Source organism: Anolis carolinensis, chromosome 5 (assembly GCF_035594765.1).
Source record: "Anolis carolinensis isolate JA03-04 chromosome 5, rAnoCar3.1.pri, whole genome shotgun sequence".
Lineage (NCBI taxonomy): Eukaryota > Metazoa > Chordata > Lepidosauria > Squamata > Dactyloidae > Anolis > Anolis carolinensis.
This window is the reverse complement of record NC_085845.1, coordinates 172,928,871-172,953,348: the sequence shown is the minus strand read 5'-3', so window position 1 is coordinate 172,953,348 and position 24,478 is coordinate 172,928,871. Positions and strand designations below refer to the sequence as shown.

At 39.9% G+C, this 24,478-nt stretch overlaps 1 protein-coding gene across 2 annotated transcripts in view; it reads right to left on the bottom strand.

Moving 5' to 3' along the window:
* csnk1e (casein kinase 1 epsilon) overlaps positions 1-24,478 on the bottom strand; it is a 76,517-nt gene that overhangs the window by 20,539 nt on the left and 31,500 nt on the right. For both annotated transcript variants that reach the window (XM_003227149.4, XM_008120312.3), the window contains exons 3-5: positions 3,685-3,795; positions 2,690-2,838; positions 1,871-2,099 (exon numbers count right to left, since the gene is read on the bottom strand). In XM_003227149.4, coding sequence (XP_003227197.1) covers positions 1,871-2,099; positions 2,690-2,838; positions 3,685-3,795 — 489 coding nt within the window. The remainder of the gene's footprint in view (positions 1-1,870; positions 2,100-2,689; positions 2,839-3,684; positions 3,796-24,478) is intronic.

The window sequence follows — 24,478 nt, the reverse complement described above, 5'->3', positions numbered from 1 at the left end:
GTAGAAAAATGCTATGTTGTTTTAAGGTTTTAAATCCAGACCTGATATGGAATGTTATACCATGTGCTCCCAATTTCATCTAATTTATCTTTCTTGCCTGGTTCCTGGTTATTACGTTCTCAGCTCATGCACAACCCAAAGCATCACACAAAAGGGCTGTCCCTACACCTTCAGATGAGAATGCCAGTGGTCTGGTGCTGTACAAACAAGATAACCTTTTATCTTCTGTACCACGTGAATTCAGAACTCAACTACATGTTAGAATTTCAGAAGACCACATCAGACAGCAAGATATAATCCACAGTGCCACTAGAAAATGTATCCTGAGGTCATTACTCACCTTTGATTTGAGTTTCCAAATAGCAACCAAAGTTATAAACTATGACTGCAATGCCTATACGAGGGTTGAATGAGAAGTAACGCCTTCTCCTTCGTAACTCCTCAACAGGTGGCAGTACTGGTATGCAGCAGGCACTAGCTTGTTCAGTACTCTCCTCTACAGTTCCATTTGGCGGGAAGCTTTAGCATTGAACGGTTGTGTTGTTAAAGTGCGAAGTATGGAACCCTGCGCAGACGTTCAGTCAATGCGACTTAAGCAACAAGCAGTCATTGAATTCTTGACAGCAGAAGGTGTCACCCCAAAGGAGAAAGGCGTCACCTTCATTCTCATGATGCGAGAGGAGTTCCTGGCAAATTTCAAGTCTGGGTGCTTTCATTTCAAGCGTCAGCATCCTGGGTACCCATCGTGCACAGATCTTCCGATAGCCAAGCAAAGCAATAATGTGACCCACACATTCTTGTGAAATGCCGATTATGCTTGAAATTTCTCTGAGTGACACGATGATCATCCTGAATCAATCTGTCAACCTTTTGCTTGTGAAACTCAGTGGTTGCTGTCACAGGACGTACAACTCTTTGTCACGCAAGTCAAACGTTCCTACCTCAACATCTTTAAACTTACTCGCCCATCGACGCACAGTACTCACATAAACACAATCACCATAAACAGCTTGCATTCTCCAATGAATCTCCTTTGGGGTGACACCTTCTGCTATCAAGAATTCAATGACTGCACATTTCTTTCTCCCTTTTTGAAAAGGGTGTCCTTGAAGTCCTCTGGGATCTTCGCAGTCACCCACACTTTTTCAATGAGCTTGTGGAGTTGTTGTGTCAGTTCAGACCCGCCTTCTTTAAAGATTTCAGTAGGGATTCCATCAGGTACACTGGCTTTGTTATTATTTAGTGGTTGATTAATGGCTTTGCTGACTTCCCCCAAATTAGTGCTGCAAGCTCATCCACCCTTGTAGAGCCTGAAAGAAACACTGGCTACTCAACTTTCCCTGTCATGATGTCACTTCTAGCCTTTTTGAATACTTGGATGGGAAAATGGAATGGTTAGGAGTGGTCTGGCTATCTGAGGCGGTGCTGCCATTCCCCCCTTTTCTGTGAAATGATATACGGTACAGTCAGTCCTCTATATTGAATGGGGTTAAGGGCAAGGACCACCATGGAAGTGAAAAACTACAAATAAAGACATTTCTAATTTTTACTTGAGAGAATACCTCTCTAGAAATTTTTAGGTCTTCCAACTTGAATCTATGGTCACCATGAGCTGGATACTGACCACAGAATTGAATTGGAGGATCTTAAGATTTCTAGAGAAGTGTTCTAGAAATCTGTAGGTCCTCCACCATGACTGGGGAACATTGACCAGAGTCACACTGGAAGACCTAGAAAGAACATTTTTAATTAAATCCATGAATAATCGAATCTGCGAAAGTCAAAATTACCAATATGGACGATGGAAGTAAATAGACCTTTTTCTATAATGTCCTATTCTCTGAAACATATGAATAAAAACCAAACTTACCAATCCCAAGATGGGTGTTTATAGAAGCATAGCGAGCTGTGCCTGTCAGGTTTTTGTTTTCCCTGTAAGGGATATGTTGATGGGTGCGGGCATCACGGTACTTTTTTGCCAGGCCGAAGTCTATGATGTATACTAGGTTTCCCTTCTTGCCAAGACCCATAAGAAAGTTGTCTGGCTTTACATCTCGGTGGATAAAGTTCTTGGAATGAATGTACTCAATACGGCTGATCTGAAATTGGGTGGGAGAAACCAGGACAAAAGGGAAGTATAGGAAGACATTGTGAAAGCACAGAAACTACCTCAACAATAAGATGCACACACATAATGTTTCAATGCATCCTGAGATTTAGTCTCAAAGAGATTGCGGGACCTCAAGTATTCATTCCACAAGAAAACAAAAATGAGGATGCAGTCATAGAACTATTAGATATACAGCAAATAAAAGTTTTTTCCCAAGATGGACATGCATCCATTGAAATGGACAGAGGTCAGTACACCCATCTTTTATTCAGCAACAACTGGGGACGTACAAATGAACTTGCAGAAGATGGTGTACTATTTCTGCAAATGTTCTGCATTAAGGATTTACTTAGGACATTACTTCTCATACCGTCTCTGCAGAAATGGTGAACCACAAACAAATGCTCACATGCATCTAAGGCAGGCGGCCATCCAGGTGTTTTGGCTAAACTCCCAGAATTCCTGATCATTGGACAAGCTAGCTAGGGTTTCTGAAAGTAAGTCCCAAGCACCAGGAGGGCCACAGGTTGCGCAGGCCTGATCTAAGGAACAAAGGTTAAGAACCAAACAAGAACTCACCATCTGATCTGCCAAAAGCAGAACAGTTTTGAGGCTGAATTTGCGAGAGCAGAAGTTGAAGAGGTCTTCCAGGCTGGGTCCTAGAAGTTCCATCACCATAACATTATAATCACCTTCTGCTCCACACCATTTAATAGAAGGGATACCCACTAAAAAGAAAGAAGGTAAGTTGACAAAGAAATACATATATCGTAAGAACAGAAAAAAGAATCCTGCTGGATCAAAGATAAGGCTCATCTAGTCCAAAGTCCTGTTTCAGTGGTCAACCTGATTTTTATGGAAAATCCAGAAGCACATAATGACTACAGTTAACACCTTTCTTCTCATGTCCACAGTAACTGATATAGAAAAGAATACTGCCTCTGATACTAAGTGTAATATGGAGTCTAGGAGCTGCTGATAAGCCAGTGTGGTGTAGTGGTTTAAGGTGCTAGAATAGGACTGCAGATCAGGGTCCAAATCCCCTCTTAAACATAGAAACCCACCACATGACTCTAGACAACTCATTCTTCCAGCCATGGCAAACTTCTTGTGCAAAAATCTTGCTAAGAAAGGCCTGAGATAGGTTTGCCGTAATTTGGAGATGCCTTAAAAGCATATAACAACACACCACTGCTCTTCTACCAATTTTATTCAATTTAAATGCTATCTAATATCTTATCTTCTACCAATGTACTCCATTAAAAAGCTATCTGTTGGATCTTCCACATCTTGTGATACTGAATCTCACACTTTAACTATATACTCCATGAAGATTTTTTTTAATCATCTTCCCTGAATCTCATCATTTAACTTCAGTGACCTACTATCACTCCACCCACTTTCTCCACACCATGCACAATTCTATGCATCTCTATCCTAACTTATACTGCTCACTGTTTTTGTCATAAACAAGTAGAGCTCCAGACATTGTAACTATCTTGGAAGGCACTGACAACCAGGTACTGAGCACTAAGCTCTAACTTTTATTTCAATGGGTAGCAATATGAACTCACCTCCTCCTTGCATCATCTTGTAAAATTTGCTTTCAATGTGGAGCTGCGGGTGTTTGGTTTTCACACATTCCAACTTAATGGCTACTTCTTCCCCTGTAGCAATATTGGCACCTGTACAGAAGAGAGTAAGAAAAATAAAAGATGTATTTAGTATGTTTTTAAAATGACATCTTTCCTTTACAGCATTTATGGCAGTTCTTATTTCCCATTTTTATCCTCCTAACTGCCCTGCGAAATAAGCTAGGTGGAGCAGTAAGTAGATGACTGGTCCAAAGCCATTCAGAAAAATATGAGTGAACTCAATACCTGCTCTTTCTAGAGATCCGTGAAACTGGTACTCTTTTTCATAAACAGTTAAAGGTATTAGCTTTTCAAAAACTCACCTTTTGATTTCAAGGCAAATTTTTGTGACATAAAGCCTAGAAGGAGTAGGATACTTCTATTGAGGGAAATATCAGGCCATACACTCAGTAAAAGGTTTGGAAATTGTCATCCCAACTTATTTAAACTCAAAACCTCATGTTGCCTATTTATAGATGGTAATCATTTCTCAAACCTGAGGAAAAATACGTACATGCAACCAATACACTTTCTTAGTAGAAGCCAAGAACAGGCTTGACAATTAAAGCCCATATACTAAGCCTCAATAGCATAAGATCAGGGGTCCTCAAACTTTTTAAGTAGAGGGCCGGTTCATGGTCCCTCAGACTGTTGGGGGGCCGAATTATCATTTGAAAAAAAAAGCCCAACAAATTCCTATGCACATGTCTTATTTGTAGTGCAAAAAATCCCCCCAACAACATTTATTTATTTATTTACTTACTTACTACATTTATACCCCACCCTCTTTCATCCCGAAGGGGACTCAGAGCGGTTTACAAGTTTTATGTACATACAATATATTATATTATTAGCATAGCACAATATTATTATATATTACAGTACTATATTGTACTATACCAATATACTGTAACATTGTTAGTAATATTACATTTAATATATAATATTTAATTAATATCATATTGTATTATTATTCGTATTATATTGTATTACATGATAATATTAGTATCAATATTATATGTATACATAATATATTATATTAATTACCATAGCACAATATTAGTAAATGAAAGAACAATACAATATTTAAAAATTAAAAAAAAATTACCAACATACAGAAAACCTATCAGGATTTCAATGGGGAGTGTGGGCCTGCTTCTGGCCAATGAGATACTCAAGTTAAGTAGAATTGTTGTTGTTGTGTGCCTTTAAGTCATTTCAGACCTTGGGCGAGCCTAAGTCTAAAACTGAGGGCGGGGGCCAGGTAAATGGCCTTGGAGGGCCGCATCCGGCCCCCGGGCCTTAGTTTGGGGACCCCTGGCATAAGATGGTACAAGGAACATTTCAATATGTGTTCAGCACAGTTCATGTGTCATCTGTAATAAATACATCACAGCAACAGGGGATTTTAAAAGTGGAATACTACCCATGGCAAGAAGCCATTCCTAAAGGATGTATCAGAGGTCACAAGTATATGTGGGTGGCTCACCAATTTGCTTGCAATATTCACCAGGAAAACCTAACACAATTTGCTGAGTTGGATATTGCAGGTAAGGTACAGACTTGGACCAAGAATAACCAAGTGAGAGTGCCAAATTAACATAAAGAATTGTTGTAGTTGACACTGGACTGTCCAGTGCTCTTTAGCTTCAAATTACTATAACTACCAAAAGGGAACAACTTTACAAGATAAAGATGTTTATATTATATTTTAAGTCTGAAATAAACAGTTATCATGCAAGGACACCTGTCAGGAAGTTATAATGCCCTGCTGGGTGTATGCTTCATAGGAAGCCATGTTATAATGTGTAAAATGGCCTTCAATTATGAAAAATGTGAATATAAAATGAAGGCTGCAAATGAATTTTCACATGAGAGATGCAGATCAGAATAGGCACATGCCTGTAGGAGGATAACATTGGGGCTTTAAAAAAAACCCAAAAATCACTGTTGACCTGAGTCTTCAATGCCTCAATGTACGGAATGTCGTATTTATTTCACTGCCATTTTCATGACCTCACAGCAAGAGCACATTAGTTTTGAAAATACTATGAACCAGAATTCTACCAGTTGTGTTCTGGTTGAGTAGCTCCTGTCCACACACTTCACGTCTTTTTGAGAACAACACTGCTTCAAACAAAGCTGTGTACATATTGTTAATTCTGCAGTGAAATCACTCCAAAGCCAGAAAGCCCTAACCACCACCACCTCCTCTTTATTTTTTTTCTTTTTGCAAGCCATGCAAAGCTGTCTGCTCCACCTGTTCAGGTTCCGCTCTTCAGTTTTCCAATGAAGCTGGTTATAGAATTGCAATATAAAAAAACATTTTAGCTTATCATCTTTTTAAAATGTTGGAAAAGATTGACTAGCAAACCAAACCCCAAAGGAACTGCTATACATGAAATACTACTATATTTCTTGTTTCATTAAATGCTGACTTGGAGTAACTAAATTTAGGTACCACCAAAACAAGCATATCACTTTTAATGCAAAATCTTTCAAACAAAAACCTTTTTGGTGAAGACAAATAGTGTGCTATTTTCCACACCCATGTTAAAAAGTAGATTCCTGTAGAAATCTATCAAGCAAAACTAACCACAGGAAGATGTGCAAATAAGTTGCAACACTCAAAGCACCACACCGTGCTGGCTATGGATGTCCAAAGAACTTCTAACTAGGCTAAGATTCAAAAGAGACATGCACAAGAAGTGGAAAAGGGGAGAAATCACCAAAGAAGAATTCAAACGTATAGCCAACTCCTGTAGGGAAAAGGTTCGCAAGGCTAAAGCGCAAAATGAGCTCAGGCTTGCCAGGGACATTAAAAACAACAAAAAAGGCTTTTTTGCTTACGTTGGTAGAAAAAGGAAGAAAAAGGAGGCAATAGGGCCTCTGCAAGGAGAAGATGGGGTGATGGCGACAGGGGACAGGGAAAAGGCAGAACTGCTCAATGTCTTCTTTGCCTCGGTCTTCTCACAAAAGAAAGCCATCTTCAACCTCAGCAACATGAAATGGACGAAGGATTGGGGGAAATCCAACCCCAAATAGGGAAACAAGTTGTCCAGGAACACCTGGCCACTCTAAACGAATTCAAGTCCCCAGGGCCAGATCAACTACATCCAAGAGTACTGAAGGAACTAGCGGAAGCTATTTCAGAACCACTGGCAATCATATTTGAGAGTTCTTGGAGAACGGGAGAAGTCCCAGAAGATTGGAGAAGGGCAAATGTGGTCCCTATCTTGAAGAAGGGAAAAAAGAACGACCCAAACAATTACCGTCCGGTCAGCCTCACATCGATACCAGGCAAAATTCTGGAAAAGATCATTAAGGAAGTGGTCTGCAAACACTTAGAAACAGATGCAGTCATTGCTAATAGTCAACACGGATTTACCAAAAACAAGTCATGCCAGATTAATCTGATCTCTTTTTTCGACAGAGTTACGAGTTGGGTCGATACAGGGAATGCCGTGGATGTAGCCTACATAGATTTCAGTAAGGCCTTCGACAAAGTCCCCCATGACCTTCTGGCAAACAAACTAGTAAAATGTGGGCTAGACAAAACTACAGTTAGGTGGATCTGTAATTGGCTAAGTGAACGAACCCAAAGGGTGCTCACCAATGCATCGTCTTCATCTTGGAAAGAAGTCACGAGTGGAGTGCCGCAGGGTTCCGTCCTGGGCCCGGTTCTGTTCAACATCTTTATTAATGACTTAGACGAAGGGTTAGAAGGCACGATCATCAAGTTTGCAGACGATACCAAACTGGGAGGGATAGCCAACACTCCAGAAGAAAGGAGCAGAATTCAAAACGATCTTGACAGACTAGAGAGATGGGCCGAAACTAACAAAATGAAGTTCAACAGGGACAAATGCAAGATACTTCACTTCGGCAGAAAAAATGGAATGCAAAGATACAGAATGGGGGACACCTGGCTAGACAGCAGTACACGTGAAAAAGATCTTGGAGTCCTTGTGGACAACAAGTTAAACATGAGCCAGCAATGTGATGCGGCTGCTAAGAAAGCCAACGGGATTCTGGCCTGCATCAATAGGGGTATAGCGTCTATATCCAGGGAAGTCATGCTCCCCCTCTACTCTGCCTTGGTCAGACCACACCTGGAATACTGCGTCCAATTCTGGGCACCACAGTTAAAGGGAGATGTTGACAAGCTGGAAAGCGTCCAGAGGAGGGCAACTAAAATGATCAAAGGTTTGGAGAACAAGCCCTATGAGGAGAGGCTTAAAGAACTGGGCATGTTTAGCTTGCAGAAGAGAAGGCTGAGAGGAGACATGATAGCCATGTACAAATATGTGAGGGGAAGTCATAGGGAGGAGGGAGCAAGCTTGTTTTCTGCTGCCCTGCAGACTAGGACACGGAACAATGGCTTCAAACTACAGGAAAGGAGACTCCACCTGAACATTAGGAAGAACTTCCTCACAGTGAGGGCTGTTCGGCAGTGGAACTCTCTTCCCCGGACTGTGGTGGAGGATCCTTCTTTGGAGGCTTTTAAACAGAGGCTGGATGGCCATCTGTCGGGGGTGCTTTGAATGCGATTTCCTGCTTCTTGGCAGGGGGTTGGACTGGATGGCCCATGAGGTCTCTTCCAACTCTACTATTCTATGATTCTATGAGATTTGCAGGTCACAACAATGAAGAGACACAGGTTATCCACATCTTTATGGGCTTTGAACAAGATCTTTATTTTCCCCTTTCAATACGGAGCATCTAATGTCTTTTTTTTAATTCCTCAGTTTTCAAGTGCTGCATTTAATTTTAAAATCAACCAGAAGTGTTAACATGTCTTTATAGAATGCAAAGTCATTTACATTTATTGCAGAATAAAAAATTTGGGTTGTGTATCCCTTATCTGAAATGCTTCAAACCAGAAGTGTTTTGGATTTCAGATTTTTCTGATTTTGGAATACTGTATTGGCATATCCACAATGAGATATCTTGCAGATGGGATCCAAGACAAAAACAAAATCAATATATGTTTTATATACACCTTATATTTATAAGCCTGAAAGTAATTTTATACAATATTTTATATAATTTTGTTCATGAAACAATTTAGAATTTTGAAGTATTTTGTATTTTCAAAATCCGGATAAAGTCCAGTATCTTTCTTCACTGCTGCTAGCAATAATTTACTGCTGTATTTATTCCGATACTGTGCCACTCTTGATGGAGTGGCCTTTTTTTTGAGCGACCCAAGCCAATCAGGGAACACATAAATAAGACAACATGCACCAGATTTGCTTCTGTGGCATCACAGAGTCCTGCTCTCACTCTAAATTTGTGGAAGGTTGAAAAACCTATTACCATGGCAACTACGCCAGTATTGGCCCAGTTGCTTTGGCAACCGGGATGCTTCCCCTTTTGCCACACTGTGATGTGGTGGGTTCTCTGCAGCACCACAAAATATTAGGCCACTGATTCTGGAAACAGGATCATGGTGGCTAGGGAAAAGGAATAAATGAATGAATGAGAAGCGAGTCCTCCCCAAAATGGGTCCTTTTTCAGGGGACTGCAAAGAAGAGGCCTACATCCTGATTAGTATTTGAAAACCTAGATTTGCCCGGGGAAGGGGGGGATTAGTACCTGCCTATCATTTCTCAAAACTACTTTAAAGAAGCTGTAACTATACTTTCTCAAAATTACTCTAAAGAAGCTGATTTTTTAAAAAGCCACCTGGGCAAATTTGTTCCATTCCCTATTTTCTTAGAATGTGCCTTAATTACAATGCTACAGCTGCAGTCCATAGCAATGTGTTCCTAGCATTCCCAGAAACATCAATATCTACCCCTTGCTATAGCACAGAACTGGAGTGAAGGTTAGTGAAACTCTCGAAAAAAGGTTCAACAGACAAGACATTTTTAACCTTTGTAGTGTTGTAGTAACCTTTTTTATTTTTAACCTTTGTAGTTTACTTTATTTTAACCTGCCCTACCTACCAATTAGAAATACCCAACTAAGTCCCATCTTCTTTTCCCTTCTACCCTTTGTCCACTGTGAAATGGCTCAATACAATTTGTCTGGAGATAGATGTGGTTAAAATAAGTTATGAAACTTCTATGAATGCTGAAGAGAACGAATTTCTAAAAATTAAAGTCAGAACAGATTAATAAGAAACAGGCATGCAATGTGTTGGATAAAAATGCAAATGCCTCCCTACTTGATGGAGAGGTGGGACTCATTGTAGTTAACGCATTAGGGTTCCCAACCTAAAATTCTCAGGGAGCTGGAGGATCAAGGATTACAACTTCAACTAGCCCTAAAGGGAGCTAAATCTTGATCCACTCCAATTTGTTCTGGTTGTTAAAAGCATACAGAATTTAACTTGCCCAGTTGTAAAATGTTAAAGTTCACTCTTGGCAAAAATCTTGTGATTCAGGAACATCTACACAAATAAAGTAGAATGTAGAAATCATTCACTATTCATATTTTCCTTAATTTATTCAGCATCTGATAAACAGAAGGAAAGGATAAACTGAGGATGAATCTTCTCACCAAACTTTCTATATCTGAATAAGCACTGGCCCTCCTCCACTGCCCTACAATAGGCATAGGAAATTAGAGGCCCACCAGCTGTTGATGGACACTGCCAACCAACACCTGGAAGATTGAAAGTTCCCCACTCTTATCATCATATTGTTATCTTTAAAAACTTGTAATGCACAATTTGTGCTCAATACTGATGCCATGTTTGTTTGGAGTCATCACAGAAAATACACAATATGACCAATCCTCTATAACAGATATTGAGGCTTGTCTTTAAATACTTTTAGGCACCCCAAACATAAGTGGTAGAAGTATCTTCATGGCAAGGTTGTATAAACTAATTTCTACTCCAGCTGCATGGCATGTTATTCTCAGTGATAATAATGGGATTTAATTCAGATTTAGGGATCCAAAAACAGACCGGAGGACATGGATTCATCCTTTCCCTCCTCCCCATTACAGACACCTAAAAACACCACAGTAGAGCAAAAATGATGTTAAATGGGGCAGCTGTACTGTAGAAGGAGTGAATCCGTAAAAGCTGGATGAAGATAACTTCCACTAAGTAAGCAGCACACATCTTTACTTGGATCCAGCCAACTGCTTGATATAAATACTTCTATATCATACCTAAATATAAAATGCAAACTAGGAGTGGAGAGATCTGTAAATATGTATTGTCATTTATACTGCGCACACACATATATACACATTTATATTACACACACACACATACTCGGGTATTTAAAAAACAATGAGGACAAAAAACTAGGAAATGGATCACAGTTTTGAGGTGTCTTCATGATAAAATCTGAAAAGTGACCCTGGACACACTTCTGAATCTAAAGCAAGAGGTAAGACAGTAACTTGAATCCCAGGCATGGTGTATATATTGGCTTATTCTAGTGCTTCTTGAACATGTTTAGCTTGCTTGATCTTCCATATATTTTAGGGTTGGTTGATTTTACTGTGGTATTGTTATGTACTGATGACGTGAATTATGTTTTCCTTTGATACTGATGTATTGATGTATCTGTATTTATTGCATCGTATATATTGTTACATTACAAATGTTTTGTAAGCCACCCTGAGTCCCTTTTGGGAGATGGTGGCAGGGTAGAAATCAAGTTTATTATTTTATTATGACACAGCAAACAAGATAGATATGCTGGATTTCATATCACAAAATCACAAGTCGAACACTTCCCAAGTGTCTAGGACTGTGTGATGTATTTTCGGATGATGCGTGCAGATCCCAGTAGGGTGGCCTTTTGCAGCTGGCAGATCGTAATTTTGTTAATGTCTATTGTTTCCAAATGCCGGCTGAGATCTTTTGGCACGGCACCCAGTGTGCCCATCACCACCGGGACCACCTGCATTGGTTTCTGCCAGAGTCTTTGAAGTTCAATCTTGAGGTCCTGATAGCGGCTGAGTTTTTCCTGTTGTTTTTCGTCAATGCGACTGTCACCTGGGATGGCGACATCAATGATCCAAACCTTGTTCTTTTCCACAACTGTGATGTCTGGTGTGTTGTGTTCCAGAACTTTGTCAGTCTGGATTCGGAAGTCCCACAGTATTTTTGCGTGCTCATTTTCCATTACTTTTGCAGGTTTGTGATCCCACCAGTTCTTTGCTGCTAGCAGGTGGTACTTGAGGCATAAGTTCCAATGTTTATTATTATTATTATTATTATTATTATTATTATTATTATTATTATTATTATTAAGTTTATTATTATTATTATTAAATGCTATGTGTTCCTGATAAAAGAAAGCAAATCCATGTCCTCAGGTGACTGATCAAATTTGCCACTGATATAGATAAATAACAATTCCCATTCAATCTAACTCCACCAAAAGGGATGGCTCAGGTGCACTATATGAAAATAAAAGAATCAAGCTACCCAATATTCCTTCAACTAATTGCTCATGGTTTGGAGTTAAACCAAGGCCAAGCCAGTCCACACTCATGATGAGAAATCTGGTTTGTCCTACAGCCTGCGCTCCCCTCCTTCATGAAGCCGCTGCCTCAGCGCTCCCCCCCCCCCTTTCTCAGAGTTAAACAAGAACTGCCCTTAATTCATCTCATGACAAAGCTTTATTTAAGCAATGCAGAGTGTCTCAGTTTGGGCCAGGGCCAAAATTTACATCTGTGTTTACTTTCTGAGAATCCGAAGCACAACAAAGCACTTAAGGAACACCTTCAAATATCTGGGTCCAGAATCTTTTTGAATTTATGGTAGCACTATGACCATGAGTTGGACCCAGTGATTAAAGGCAACCATTGCAAATATCTGAAGACTGACGTAGTGTAGTCACTTTTAGGAATGCCCATTATTGTGTCTACTGTATGTTGTGCTATCTGCTGTCTCCATGCAGTTGTCAACTGCAGCCAAAAACAACAAACCACAGTAATTAACAGGTTGTCAGGGTACTGATACCTATGATCAAGTGATTTCTGTTCAAGAACCTCAAATGCTAATAAACCACACAAATCCAAAGGAAAAATACCCAGCCATAGAGATTCCTGAGTTCCTGTGAACACTCTCAAGTTATGCACCTGCTATTCAAGAGGACTGCAATCTCACCCAGAAAATGCAATGTTCATATTTCCCTGATCCAGGAATTACGTATCCATATGAATCATCTTGTCAGGATTGAGATCCACTTGAGACACTAACCCATCAGCCACTTGACTTCACATGATCTAGATGGCAAGGAAAGATACAGCTGGATGTCATCAACATCCTCTAATGCAGTGGTTTTCAACCTGTGGGTCCCCAGATGTTTTCGCCATCATCTCCCAGAAATCCTAACAGCTGGTAAACTGGCTGGGATTCCTGGGAGTTGTAGGCCAAAACACCTGGGGACCCACAGGTTGAGAACCACTGCTCTACTGCCATTCTTTGACCAGCCCTATAAGAAGAAAGTGCCATGCCACTAATTTACCAAGTGAGTCCAGGAAGACAGAGTGGCTGATGTTTTCAAAGGCTGTTGAGAGATTAAGCAAACTCAGTAGACTCATTGTACAGCCCTGCTTCACTAGGATTGCCAGATGCAACACAGGACAAGACTCTTGTACTTTTAATATCCATGCAAATTACCTCTACACAACACTAAAGGAACAGAAATTGTATTTCACTTGGCAACCCCCGCCCCATTAGACCATGACAGTAACCAAAACCATCCCCATTCTAAAACCATGCTTATGGATGGTATGAGTGGGTTCAAAATAGGCAAAATCACCACCTTCTCAAGCTTTAACAGTGCCCTAGACCATGTTAGTTGAAATCACCGAATTAGAAGGGCATGATGGGCCGTTGAGTCCAACTTCTTGCTCAATGCAGGATCTCTAGCTGAAGTATTCCCAGCAAGTACTAGTCTCGCCCAGAGCTTCTTAAACTTTTTCCACCTGCAACTCCTTTCCACTAGAATTTTTTATGTGACCCCAGGTGCATAGGTTTATAAAGCCAAACATGTATTGTTAATAAATTAGCCTTTGCAAGTCTTGCTAAACAGACTGGTTTTCTTTTTTAGTAAAGTACAGCTGAAACATTTTCTGCATAGTCTATTGTAAACATTGCATGTTGTTGCTAACAGATTTGTGTAAATGGCTAGTGTTCAGAATCCTTTTACGGTGGCAAATTTTATGGCTCCAATATTGAGCTAAGGGGGCTCCATTTAAGTTGGAACCCACAGTTTAAGAAGCAGTGATCTAGCCTCTTATTTGAAGACTTTCAGAGAAGTAGATCCCAACACCTTTATAGGCAATTGGTTCCACTGCCAAGTTGATTATACTGTCAAGAAGCTCCTTCTAATGTTCAATCAAAATTTACCTTCCTGTAACTTCAAACCATTAGACCTGATCCTACCTGCTGAGGGAACAGAGCATTCATGACCTCTTATGACTGCATAAGGCACCAGGGATAAACCATTCTAATTGGTCTCCTGTCCCTGCAAAAGAAACTCCCCCCCCCCGCCCAAAAGTGGGCTAACCAAAACTGTGATCACCAAGGATAAACCAGATGTTCTATATAAAGGACCAGGCCCATGGGCTCTTCTGTCATATGTTTGAAGCCAGAAAAGTTTTGAGACAATCCCATGGTAGCTATGAAATCCTTAGCTGGCTTACCAAAATGGCCTTGATGTAGTGTATATTTTCAAAGAGTTGTATTCTATATAAAATAAATGGCAAATATATGAACATGGCACACCCCACATCTTGACTCTTGTTTTAGCTGTGCAAGAAACTTTCTCTTTCCAGGAATAGCCTATCTTTTTGTGCCGCCAAATAATTTCCCAATTATGGTGAGCCTATAATGGGGTTTTCTTGGTTCAGAATAGGGGTTGTCTATGTTTACATCTGAGGCTGAGAGAACATGACTTGTCCAAGGTCACCGAGTGGGGTTCCAGGGCTAAGTGGGGATTTAACATTTGATCTCCCAGAGTCCTAGCTCAACATTTAAACCACTGCACCATACTGGCAATAGTAAAGAGCAAAAAGAAGCATTCTAAGTTCCACTGGAATAGGCGTAGATTAAATAATAACCTGAACAGGTATTTAGAAGAAACCAAACGGATGTGTAACACACACCCACACACACATCACTGTAACTGAGCTTTGTTATGACATAGCTATTGCACTTTTTTAGTCATGGTCCTGAGGGTCAAGTGTAAATTCAGAATGAAATCCTCAACTTTTTTTTCTGGAATAAGGCAGAGCATAGCACTTATGTAAAATATATTTCTGTTATTAGGCTCACCCATTAACTCAGCATTGCTCATTAGGAAGTTACTTCCCCCTTAGATCAGTGTTATACAACCTGCCACTTCTGTTTTTCTTCAGTCTCCCCTCCCTCCTCACTGTATTTCACTCGCAATAGCTACTCTTGATGCTCTCCCTACCCCCCCCCCCCCTCCCATGGGCTTTATTCTCACTCCATCTGCTAAAATGATCAGCAAACCAAAGTTAATGCTGACATTTAAGGAGTGTTGTCAGTAGGCTTTAGAGCTACAACCCCAATGAGATTAGCTGCGAGAGGAGAGGCTGTGGGGATACAGAAGCTGACATCTGAGTCACTGGTTCAGGTTTGTCCTCTGCAGACTCAGGAAAAATGGCAGCCATTAATAACATCAGTGGCCACAAGCAAGGTATTTTTGTGAGCGGAATACCACAAGCGATAAGATTGTATTAAATCTAAAAGAACTCTGCAGGGAAACATATCAAGATGGATAAATGTATTATTTTGGTTAAAGGCTTAACATTCTTATGAAGAGGGCCAACTACCAATCTGACATTTTACAAAAATCTAGTCCTGTTCAAAGACGACTTTTGCTTCATTAGAGTAAGCGGCTTGTCTACTCTTTACAAGCTCTCTTCCAACATCTCCAGCCCAATCCTGTGAAAACAGGAACCTCCTGCTTACGGAGTAGAATGTTTACGATCCCTTGGAGGTATGTTATAAGTGTTATAATCCCTTCGATATAAATTACAGGAAATTGCTTATTTTGCATTCAACTACTTAATCTGAATGCTTTAAAAACATGTTTTTAATTTGTATTATCAACAATATTAAAAACAGTTTAGTTAAAAGGGAATCAAATAATAAAATATAGATACTGTGTTTCCCTGAAAACAGGACATCCCCAGAAAATAAGACCTACTGTGTTTCCCCGAAAATAAGACCTCCCCAAAGAATAAGACCTAGCAGGGGTTTGGGGGGATTGCCAAATATAAGGCCTCCCCTGAAAGTAAGACCTAGCAACTAAGGCTGCAGCAGAGTTCCATTGGGAAGCATGGCTGCAGGGCAGAAGCAGCACTCCTCATACACACACCGGAGGGAGGGAGGGAAAGTGCTTGCTTTCTGTGCCTCCCTCCCTCCCTGCCTTGCCTTGCCTTTCCTGTTCCCCCAGCCGAGGCTTGAAAAACCTTCCGTGGCTGCTGCTGCGCTGCCGTTTCTTCCTTCCTTCCGTCTCCCTCCTGGCCATGCTCCCTTCTTCCCAGAGGCTTCTGATTGGCTCCTGGAGCCCGGGCAAGGGAGGGTGGGAGGGAAGGAAGAGGGCTTTCCACTCGTCCCCAAGGCTTTGCTCCTTAAAGGTACAGGACGCATTGGGATTCTCCTCTCATCCTTATTCCTATCCTATGCCATGAAACTGATTATTTTATACTATTATTGTATTACCATATTATTATCATCATATTCTGTTACTATTATTATATCCCATTATTATATTATCCTATTAATATATTTTAAATCATTATATTTTCTATTATTATTATTATATCATTATATTATCATTCTATTATTATTCTATTATATTTTCATATTATTATATTATTATTCTGTTATTATTAAATTCCATTTTATATTACCCTATTAATATATTTTATATCATTATATTCTATACTATTATTCTATTATATTATCATATTATTATTATTAGCATATTCTGTTATTATTATTATATTCCATTTTATATTATATTTATATATTATCCTATTAATATATTTTATATCATTCTATTCCATTCTATTATTCTGTTATATTATCCTATTATTATTATATTATTATGCTATTCTGTTATTGTATCCCATTATTATATTATCCTATTAATACCATATTATTATCATATTCTGTTATTATTATATCCTATATTATATTATCTCATTAATATATTGTATATCATTATATTATTATTATATTATCATATTATTATTATAGTATATTATATTATTCATCATTCATGACTACATTGAAACTAGAATAGAGAGAAATCAGCGTGGAAACCTTGTGAAACCTAAATTGCAAGAGGTACCATAGATTGTTGTACATGTAAATAATGGTAGTAACAAGAAATTCTTGATAGGATTCATAGTTTGTCTGGTTATGCTGGTTTGTGATGACAACTACTTTACAGTATATAATAAATGTTCATTTTGTTGTTCAACAATAAATGTGAATTGTTCTTCATGGAAAAATAAGACATCCCCTGAAAATAAGACCTAGTGCATCTTTGGGAGCAAAAATTAATATAAGACCCTGTCTTATTTTCGGGGAAACAGGGTAGTATAGGTTTGGGGGAATTGCCAAATATAAGACATTTCCCGAAAGTAAGACCTAGAGGAGGGAGCCGCTGCTGCTGACGAAGGCGCTCCCTCCTTCTCCTCCTCCTCCAACTAAACTCTGGCTGAGTGTGAGAAGCTCCGCGCTTGCTCCGCCCCTTCGGCGGCCCTCCTCAGAGCGGCCTGGGGACAGTTCTCAGCAGAGGAAGAGGCAGGAGTTGGGGCGAGAGCCAAAGGGGCGAAGGAGGAGACGAAGGAGGAGGCCAAGAGCAGCAGCCAGCGCAAGGCTCCCACCGCCGGAGCCATGGTGACTTTGGAGAACTTTTCAGTGAGGAGTCTCCGCTGCCGCCGTTTCTCTCGCCTGGTCTAACTGGCGAGTGCGGAAGACACCTGTAGCAAAGAGGGGGAGGAGCCCAGGGCTCGGCTTCTCCTCGTCAGCAAGCACGGAGCTCCCTCTTGCTGCCCAAAAGCAGACACTCGAAAAGCAGCTTCGGAGCCTCCTCTCTTCCCTCCAACCTGGCCCAAATCTGTCCGCCTCTGGAGTGGGATAAGAGCAGCTGGAGGAGAGGAGCCCCTGGCACAAAGCCTGGCCTCCCACCTTGGCGCCTGCTTCTCTTCTTGGGTGGCGCTTGTGGCCCCAGAACTAGGCAGCAACCCCTTCAGCCCCTTCTCACTTGCATGGGAAAGGCGGGCGCCTTTCCCATGCTGTCAAGGTGATGCATGGCCCTTGATAGGCAGAGAGCTCTTTCCTTCAATGGGAGAAAATTAATTGATGGCCCAATCCTGATCCCAGACGCCCCAAGGAATGCTGGGCCAACAGATAGGAGGCCCCTGACCCCAAAGGAGGGCCTTTATTGCTGGCAGAAGCTTCTTGAGGTGAAGGGCAGAGCCCGGCCGAAGTCAAGAAAACACTTGTCAATGGGAGGAAATGCTTCCCCTGTACAGTATATAATAAATGTTCATTTTTTGTTCAACAATAAATGTGAATTCTTAAAAAATAAGACATCCTTTGAAAATAAGACCTAGCTCATCTTTAGGAGCAAAAATTAATATAAGACACTGTCTTATTTTTGGGGAAACAGGGTAGTTTGGTAGGCAAAATACTATTAACCTTTTAGGCAAGTATCAGAAATCATGTATAGTATGAGATGGCACATGTTAAAATATCTATATGGCAGTCATGTTATGAAAATGGTTTAGTTTCTGGTCTACTTAGGAGCAGTGTGCTTGGTACAGGGGAGACAGACTAGTGTAAAATAGTGGTTCTACCACAACTTGGCTCATTATTTTTTTTGTTCCTGTCCTACTACATCACAAGCTTATGCTGCCTGTAGCACCGGGGAATCTGTGCCACACAAACGTTGGCTATTTATGAATGCAAGAGAACAAAAGAAGCTATCATAGGAGAGTTATATGGAACAGGAACTCCATCTAACAAATGCCACTAAGATCATCATGACTAGATTCTAAATTCTTTGTCATCTTCACTGCACCTCTGAGCTTTTAGCCAGATGCTGCCACTAATTCCAGTAGCCACCCATTTGTAAGGCTATTAAACTTAGGATCTTCCTCAAGAAAAGTGCTCCTGAAGCCATACGATAGCTTTTAAATTGCAAATTGCACCCACATGATTATCACTTTCCTTGCCACTTTTTTGCGACTCCCCGATCCATCATATGATCCCAATGTGAGAATTACCTCAGAGCAAGAAGCATCTCTCTGACTGGTCCGGGAATCCATATTTGATCATATCATGTAGATTTGAAGGCAAATAGTCTTTTGTTACCATGTATAAGATTAGGCAACATCTTGCAAAGAACATGTCATATTCTTTGCAACAATTCATAAAGGCACAAATGCTACAGAGGAGACCTTATGCTTCACTGATCCAAGAGATCTGGAAGTGATCAAAAATTCTATGCAGCATCCACCCCCTGTCTCATTCAGATGTGTGGGCTGCATGCTTCAAAACCCATTTGCTTCAAATTATACAAGAGTAATTGGGGGAGGGAGACATCGATGTCACCAACCTAAATGAAGATGGCACTCTGCAAGGAACCCTCTGAGACATTTAGATGGGTAGACCGGTTAACACATACACACAAATATCAGCTAGCCTCCAACAGCACAGATCAACTCCATCACTCCTTCCCTGCTCTTGCCAGTCACTTTTTGTCACTGGGTAGCTAAGGAAAAAGATGAGAATAGAACAGATGGGGGAAGGCAGGCAGGCAGTTAACAGGCCAGGAAACAAAGGGACCACATCCCCTGTCCTGTGAGGGAGGGGCATGTCATCAAGAACTGTCCAAGCACAGACCACCATTTTCCCAGTATGCCTTGCTGTGCCAAGCTGGCTTTGGCTTCCTAGCTTCTCTAAGGCAATTTGACAGAGGAACAGTACAGCTCCCTTTGGCAAGACCTCCACTCTGACCTAAAGAAGCTCCATCTGTATATGACCTATTTAATTCTAATATTACACCTCCCAAATGGCAGTGATTTCTGTGTCCAAAACACACTTCCCTCAATCATCCCTATCAGTTCTCCAGAGTTGCCTAGCTGAGTCTCCCAAACCAAACAATCTTCACCACAGAAAGCAAAGTCTCCACATTCCAGACATGTGTTTACAAAAGCCATTGAATTTCAGAATCATAGAACGCAAAAGAGGCTTATAGGATGTCTAGTCCAGTTCCCCTGTCTCTCATTAGCTTGATCTCCAGGACTTTTGCTAATATCTGACTTCCAAAGCAATGGCACTGCCTCTCTCAAATTATGACACTCTGATTCTCACAACCCAGCTAGAGATCTAAAAATACCAGATAGAATAAATCCAGACTACCAAAATCCTGAACTGGTATGTAAAGGAGCAGCTGATTTCTTCAACTTCTAGGTTAGTTGCTCAGTATGAAATACCCTTTTATTTAATAAAATGCAATTCAAATGTACTATTAGTTAAAGGAAGTAAAAAAATGGAAAAACCAAACTTAGATGCAAAAATAGCAAGAATGGGAACTGACTTACATGAATAATTCTTCAGTCAATCCAAACTGAGATCTTAATGAACCTGGAATGACAATGGATCGAACATACCAGCTCCGATATTGGTTTTTGAAGCTTACCAAATTGACTGAGGGATTGAGGGACTAGTCTCCTTCTAATAGGAGCTCTCCCCAGATTCTCAATAAAATGTTTGAAACCGAAACAAGGACCACTTTTTAAGTGCTCTATGCTTAAACAGCATGAAATAAAAACTTGATACTCCAAATCAATAGTTCATGTTTTACTTATCATGCAAAATTGCAAAGCTATAAGCCAAAGGACACCTTTGCTCAGATTTATCTTTTCTTAACTGAAATGAATGGCATAGGGAATACTATCATCTTACTTTCTCCATGATATGCTGCACAGTCCCTTTTATTCTACATTCATTAGGCACAGGATGCCATTGCTCACTAGTGTCAATGGCAACCAACAGTCCTTATATCCTGTATGAATTATGTAAGTCCCAAATAAGAGGTTCAAATTAATATTTCTTATTACAGGTGTTCTCTCCCCACCCCTATGGGTTAGCTCCATTTCCTGTAACAATACATACACACAAACACAAATCTGTAGCCATGCTGAAGTCTTTGAAAAGTGTCGGGAAGTTCTATTACGTAATCATAGCCTACTGAATCTCTTTAAAAATCATAAATAACTATGAACATACAATTAAACATGTTAGGAATAGAAGACCTTGCCCTCAGGGCTTAACAAACAAAGGCAGGGTTAGGTTAAAAATCAGATTACGGAAATGCAAGCGAGGTAGAGGAAGTCAACACACAGAGAAGTGCAGATACTGTAAGACAGAACAGATTTGCTGAAGTGGTGGCTTTTGACACATAAGGAAAGTTCTTTTAGTAATTAAAGCAGTTGGCAAAATTTGTGATTTGAAGCAGGTAAACCTTAACTCAATTTGTTTAGTTTATTTAAATGCTAATACCCTTTTTCACAATCCAAAAATGTTCTTAAAAGTTATATACATCCATCATTACGGACACACAACATTTAAGTAAAAGCAGCTATTTTAAAACTAAATAATAATTAAATACTTTATTCTGGAAAAGCCTACTTTTAAAATTATGTCATTGTCATTTTTAGAAACTCAATAAAAAGGAAGTTAGACTCTCTGGAAGCCTAGTGCAAAGCAAGGGATGACTGGCATAACTCTTGAAAACAACAGAGACCTTGAAAAGAAGGAAGGAAACAAATTTATTAGATCAGTAAGCAAAATAAAAGGCAATGGAAAGGAAAGGGGTACATTAGAAAATCAGAAAGTAAGCTTATGAAAGGAAGCAATCCAATTGCACTACAGCACTTGTCAAGTAGCAACCAGCATTTTGGAAATAAAGAACCAAAGGAAGATGTGACACAATCTTCCTATGTTAGGTGAAAGGTGGGACATAAATAAAATAAATAACAAAAACAATGTAGCAGATGTACATATCTATGAGTTTACAGGCCTCAACACAAAAACGCCACATCAACAACCAATGCAACTGCAATATTCTGATGTTTTTCACATTGTTGTTTTAACTGTTTCTAACAGCTACTTGGGTCTTTAATAGTTTTAAATGAGAAAACAATTTTATTTTAAATCACTGAAGTGAAAATCTGTGTCAATGGGGTAATTGGGATTTATAGGAGCTGACAATGAATGTTAGTTTTTTGCCACTCAATTTTTTTACTGTATTTTGTGTATTTACAAACATTTAGGAGTGTTATACATTTTGGGTCGTTAAGTGACATATACACTTTATATGAATAAAGTATGTAGAGAATTAGATATTAAAGTGGAAAACCAAAAAAGCCTGGAGGACACCCTGCTTAAAAGAAAGAATCTGGGAAATAGTGAGGTTGGCAAATCTTGTTAACAGTGCCGGAAGAGCAAACTGGATAATCTGATACATTGCTGGATGTTAGAAATGGGAACTACATGCAAGGGGCACTCTGTATGCACAGGAATCGTATTTCAGATTACTCAGAGGATACCCTTTCAATGAAGCACAGGGTAGGGAAGCCACACCTAGAACACTGAATTGCTTCTAGGAACATATATGAAATGGACAAAACAAAAGACATGGTGAACAGAGAGTATTTGGACCAATTATGAGAAGAGATTTGTTTATTATGAAAATCAAAACACATGTGACATGATTTTAAAAAACAGAAATGTTCATCATTGACAAGCAGAATTCAAGCTAGTTCCCCCAACTTGGCACCTTCCAAATGTGTTAGACCTCAACCCTCAGCATGCTCTATTCATGGCTTGGCGATTCTGGAAAACATCAAGTTGGAGCCAACTGTTCCAATGTATCAAAGCAATTCTTCCAAAACAAGGCCCAACTGTCCGCAATTTTCATCTCAAGGAGTATTCTGCCTTATAGATCAGTTTTTCTCTTCTGAATCAAATAGGTCAAGGATGTGAACAGATCTTCTATTTCAAATTCCTTTCCTATGCACTTTTCATATTTTCAGTCTGTAGTAAGGCCTACATAGGATAATATGTAATTTGAATGCAGTCAAGCCACTATCGAAGAGCTTGTCTCCTCTTCCTATTTCCACTAGCACAGCTAGATGCAAAGGGCCACAAGTAATAACTCCTCAACCACCTAAAACCAGAAATTTCCATGTCCCCCCTCATATCCTGGGATCCATTCTTGTTCATTTACAACCTAAGAAAACCAAGAAGTTTCAAAAGATGAGACTTCACTTTATTCTCCACTCAGAAGTGTGTGTGTGTTTTTGTTGCGGAATCAGACTGATAGAATCACAGTTAGAAAGGGCCTCATGGATTGCCGAATTCAACAGTTTTCTCAATGTAGGGCCCCTGGGTAAAGACATCCAGAGAAGGAGACCCCATCACCTCTCTAGGCAGTCAGTTCCATTGTTGAACTTTTACTGTAAAGAAGTTCCTTCTAATGTTCAATCAAAATCTATTCCCCTGCAATTTCAAACCATTATTTCTAGTTCTACCCATTCGGGCAGCATAGAACATGCTTGCCCCCTAATTTCTGCGACTGCCTTTGAGGTATTTGGAATGTGCAACCATGTCACCCCTCAATCTTCTCTTCACCAAACTCAATGTGCCCAGCTCCTTCAACATTTCCTCATACATTTTATTCTTCATACCTCTTATCTTCCTTGTTGCCCTTCCTTGAACTTGCTCCTACTTATCTACCACCTTCTTAAAATGAAGCACCCAGAACTAAGCACAATAATGCAGCACAGAATACAGGGGAACTATTACTTCCCATTGACTTGGAAGCCATGCTTCTACGAATGCAGTCTAAAATAACATTTCCCTTCTTCGCTGCAGCACCTCACTGCAAACTCATGTTCAACTTATGATCACCAATAAACCCAAAGTTCTTTTTGCATGTTATACTGCTGACCCATGTGTCCCCCATCCTATGCCTATGTATTTGGGGCTTTTATGAAGAAAATATAAAATACTGCATTCATCCAGTTTATCCAAGTTCTTTTCGATTCTGTTTCTGCGTTCCGAAGTGTTAGCTACACCTCCTAGTTTTGTGTCACCTGCAAACTTGATAAGGATTCCCTCCGTACTGTCATCTAAGTCACTGATAGAAATGTTGAAGAGTAATAGCACTGGGAGGCACTCCACTTGAGACCTCTTTTCAGTATGAAGCACGGTCCGTGATGCCAAATCCTTGAACAAAATTTTTCAATCAATTACAGATCCATCTGATAGTAGTCTCATCTATACCACATTTCATCATTGCTAATCAAAATATCATGGACAACTTTACAAAATGCTTTGCTGAAATCTAGATGACATTCATAGCCTTTTCTCCACCTACTAAACTAGCAACCTGATTGAAAAATAGATGTAAGACTCCCCTAAGAGAAGCGTGTTTCACAAAGTTGCCACAAGGTAGGAGAAAAAGTATTCAAATTATGGAGTGCACCTACTTGAGGGCCCTATTCTTGGTGTCTCCATTTTATAATATAGATCAACGGCTATCAGGGACTGGCCTTTTCTCTGGAGTGCCCCAAATTTTAAAGTATCTGCCTCAGACATATTAGTTTGACAAACTTTGCCTACATATAGCACTGTGTACTAGATTATTTACAACTTTGAGGTGTAAAGCCTGGGCAAATAGGTATTAATATT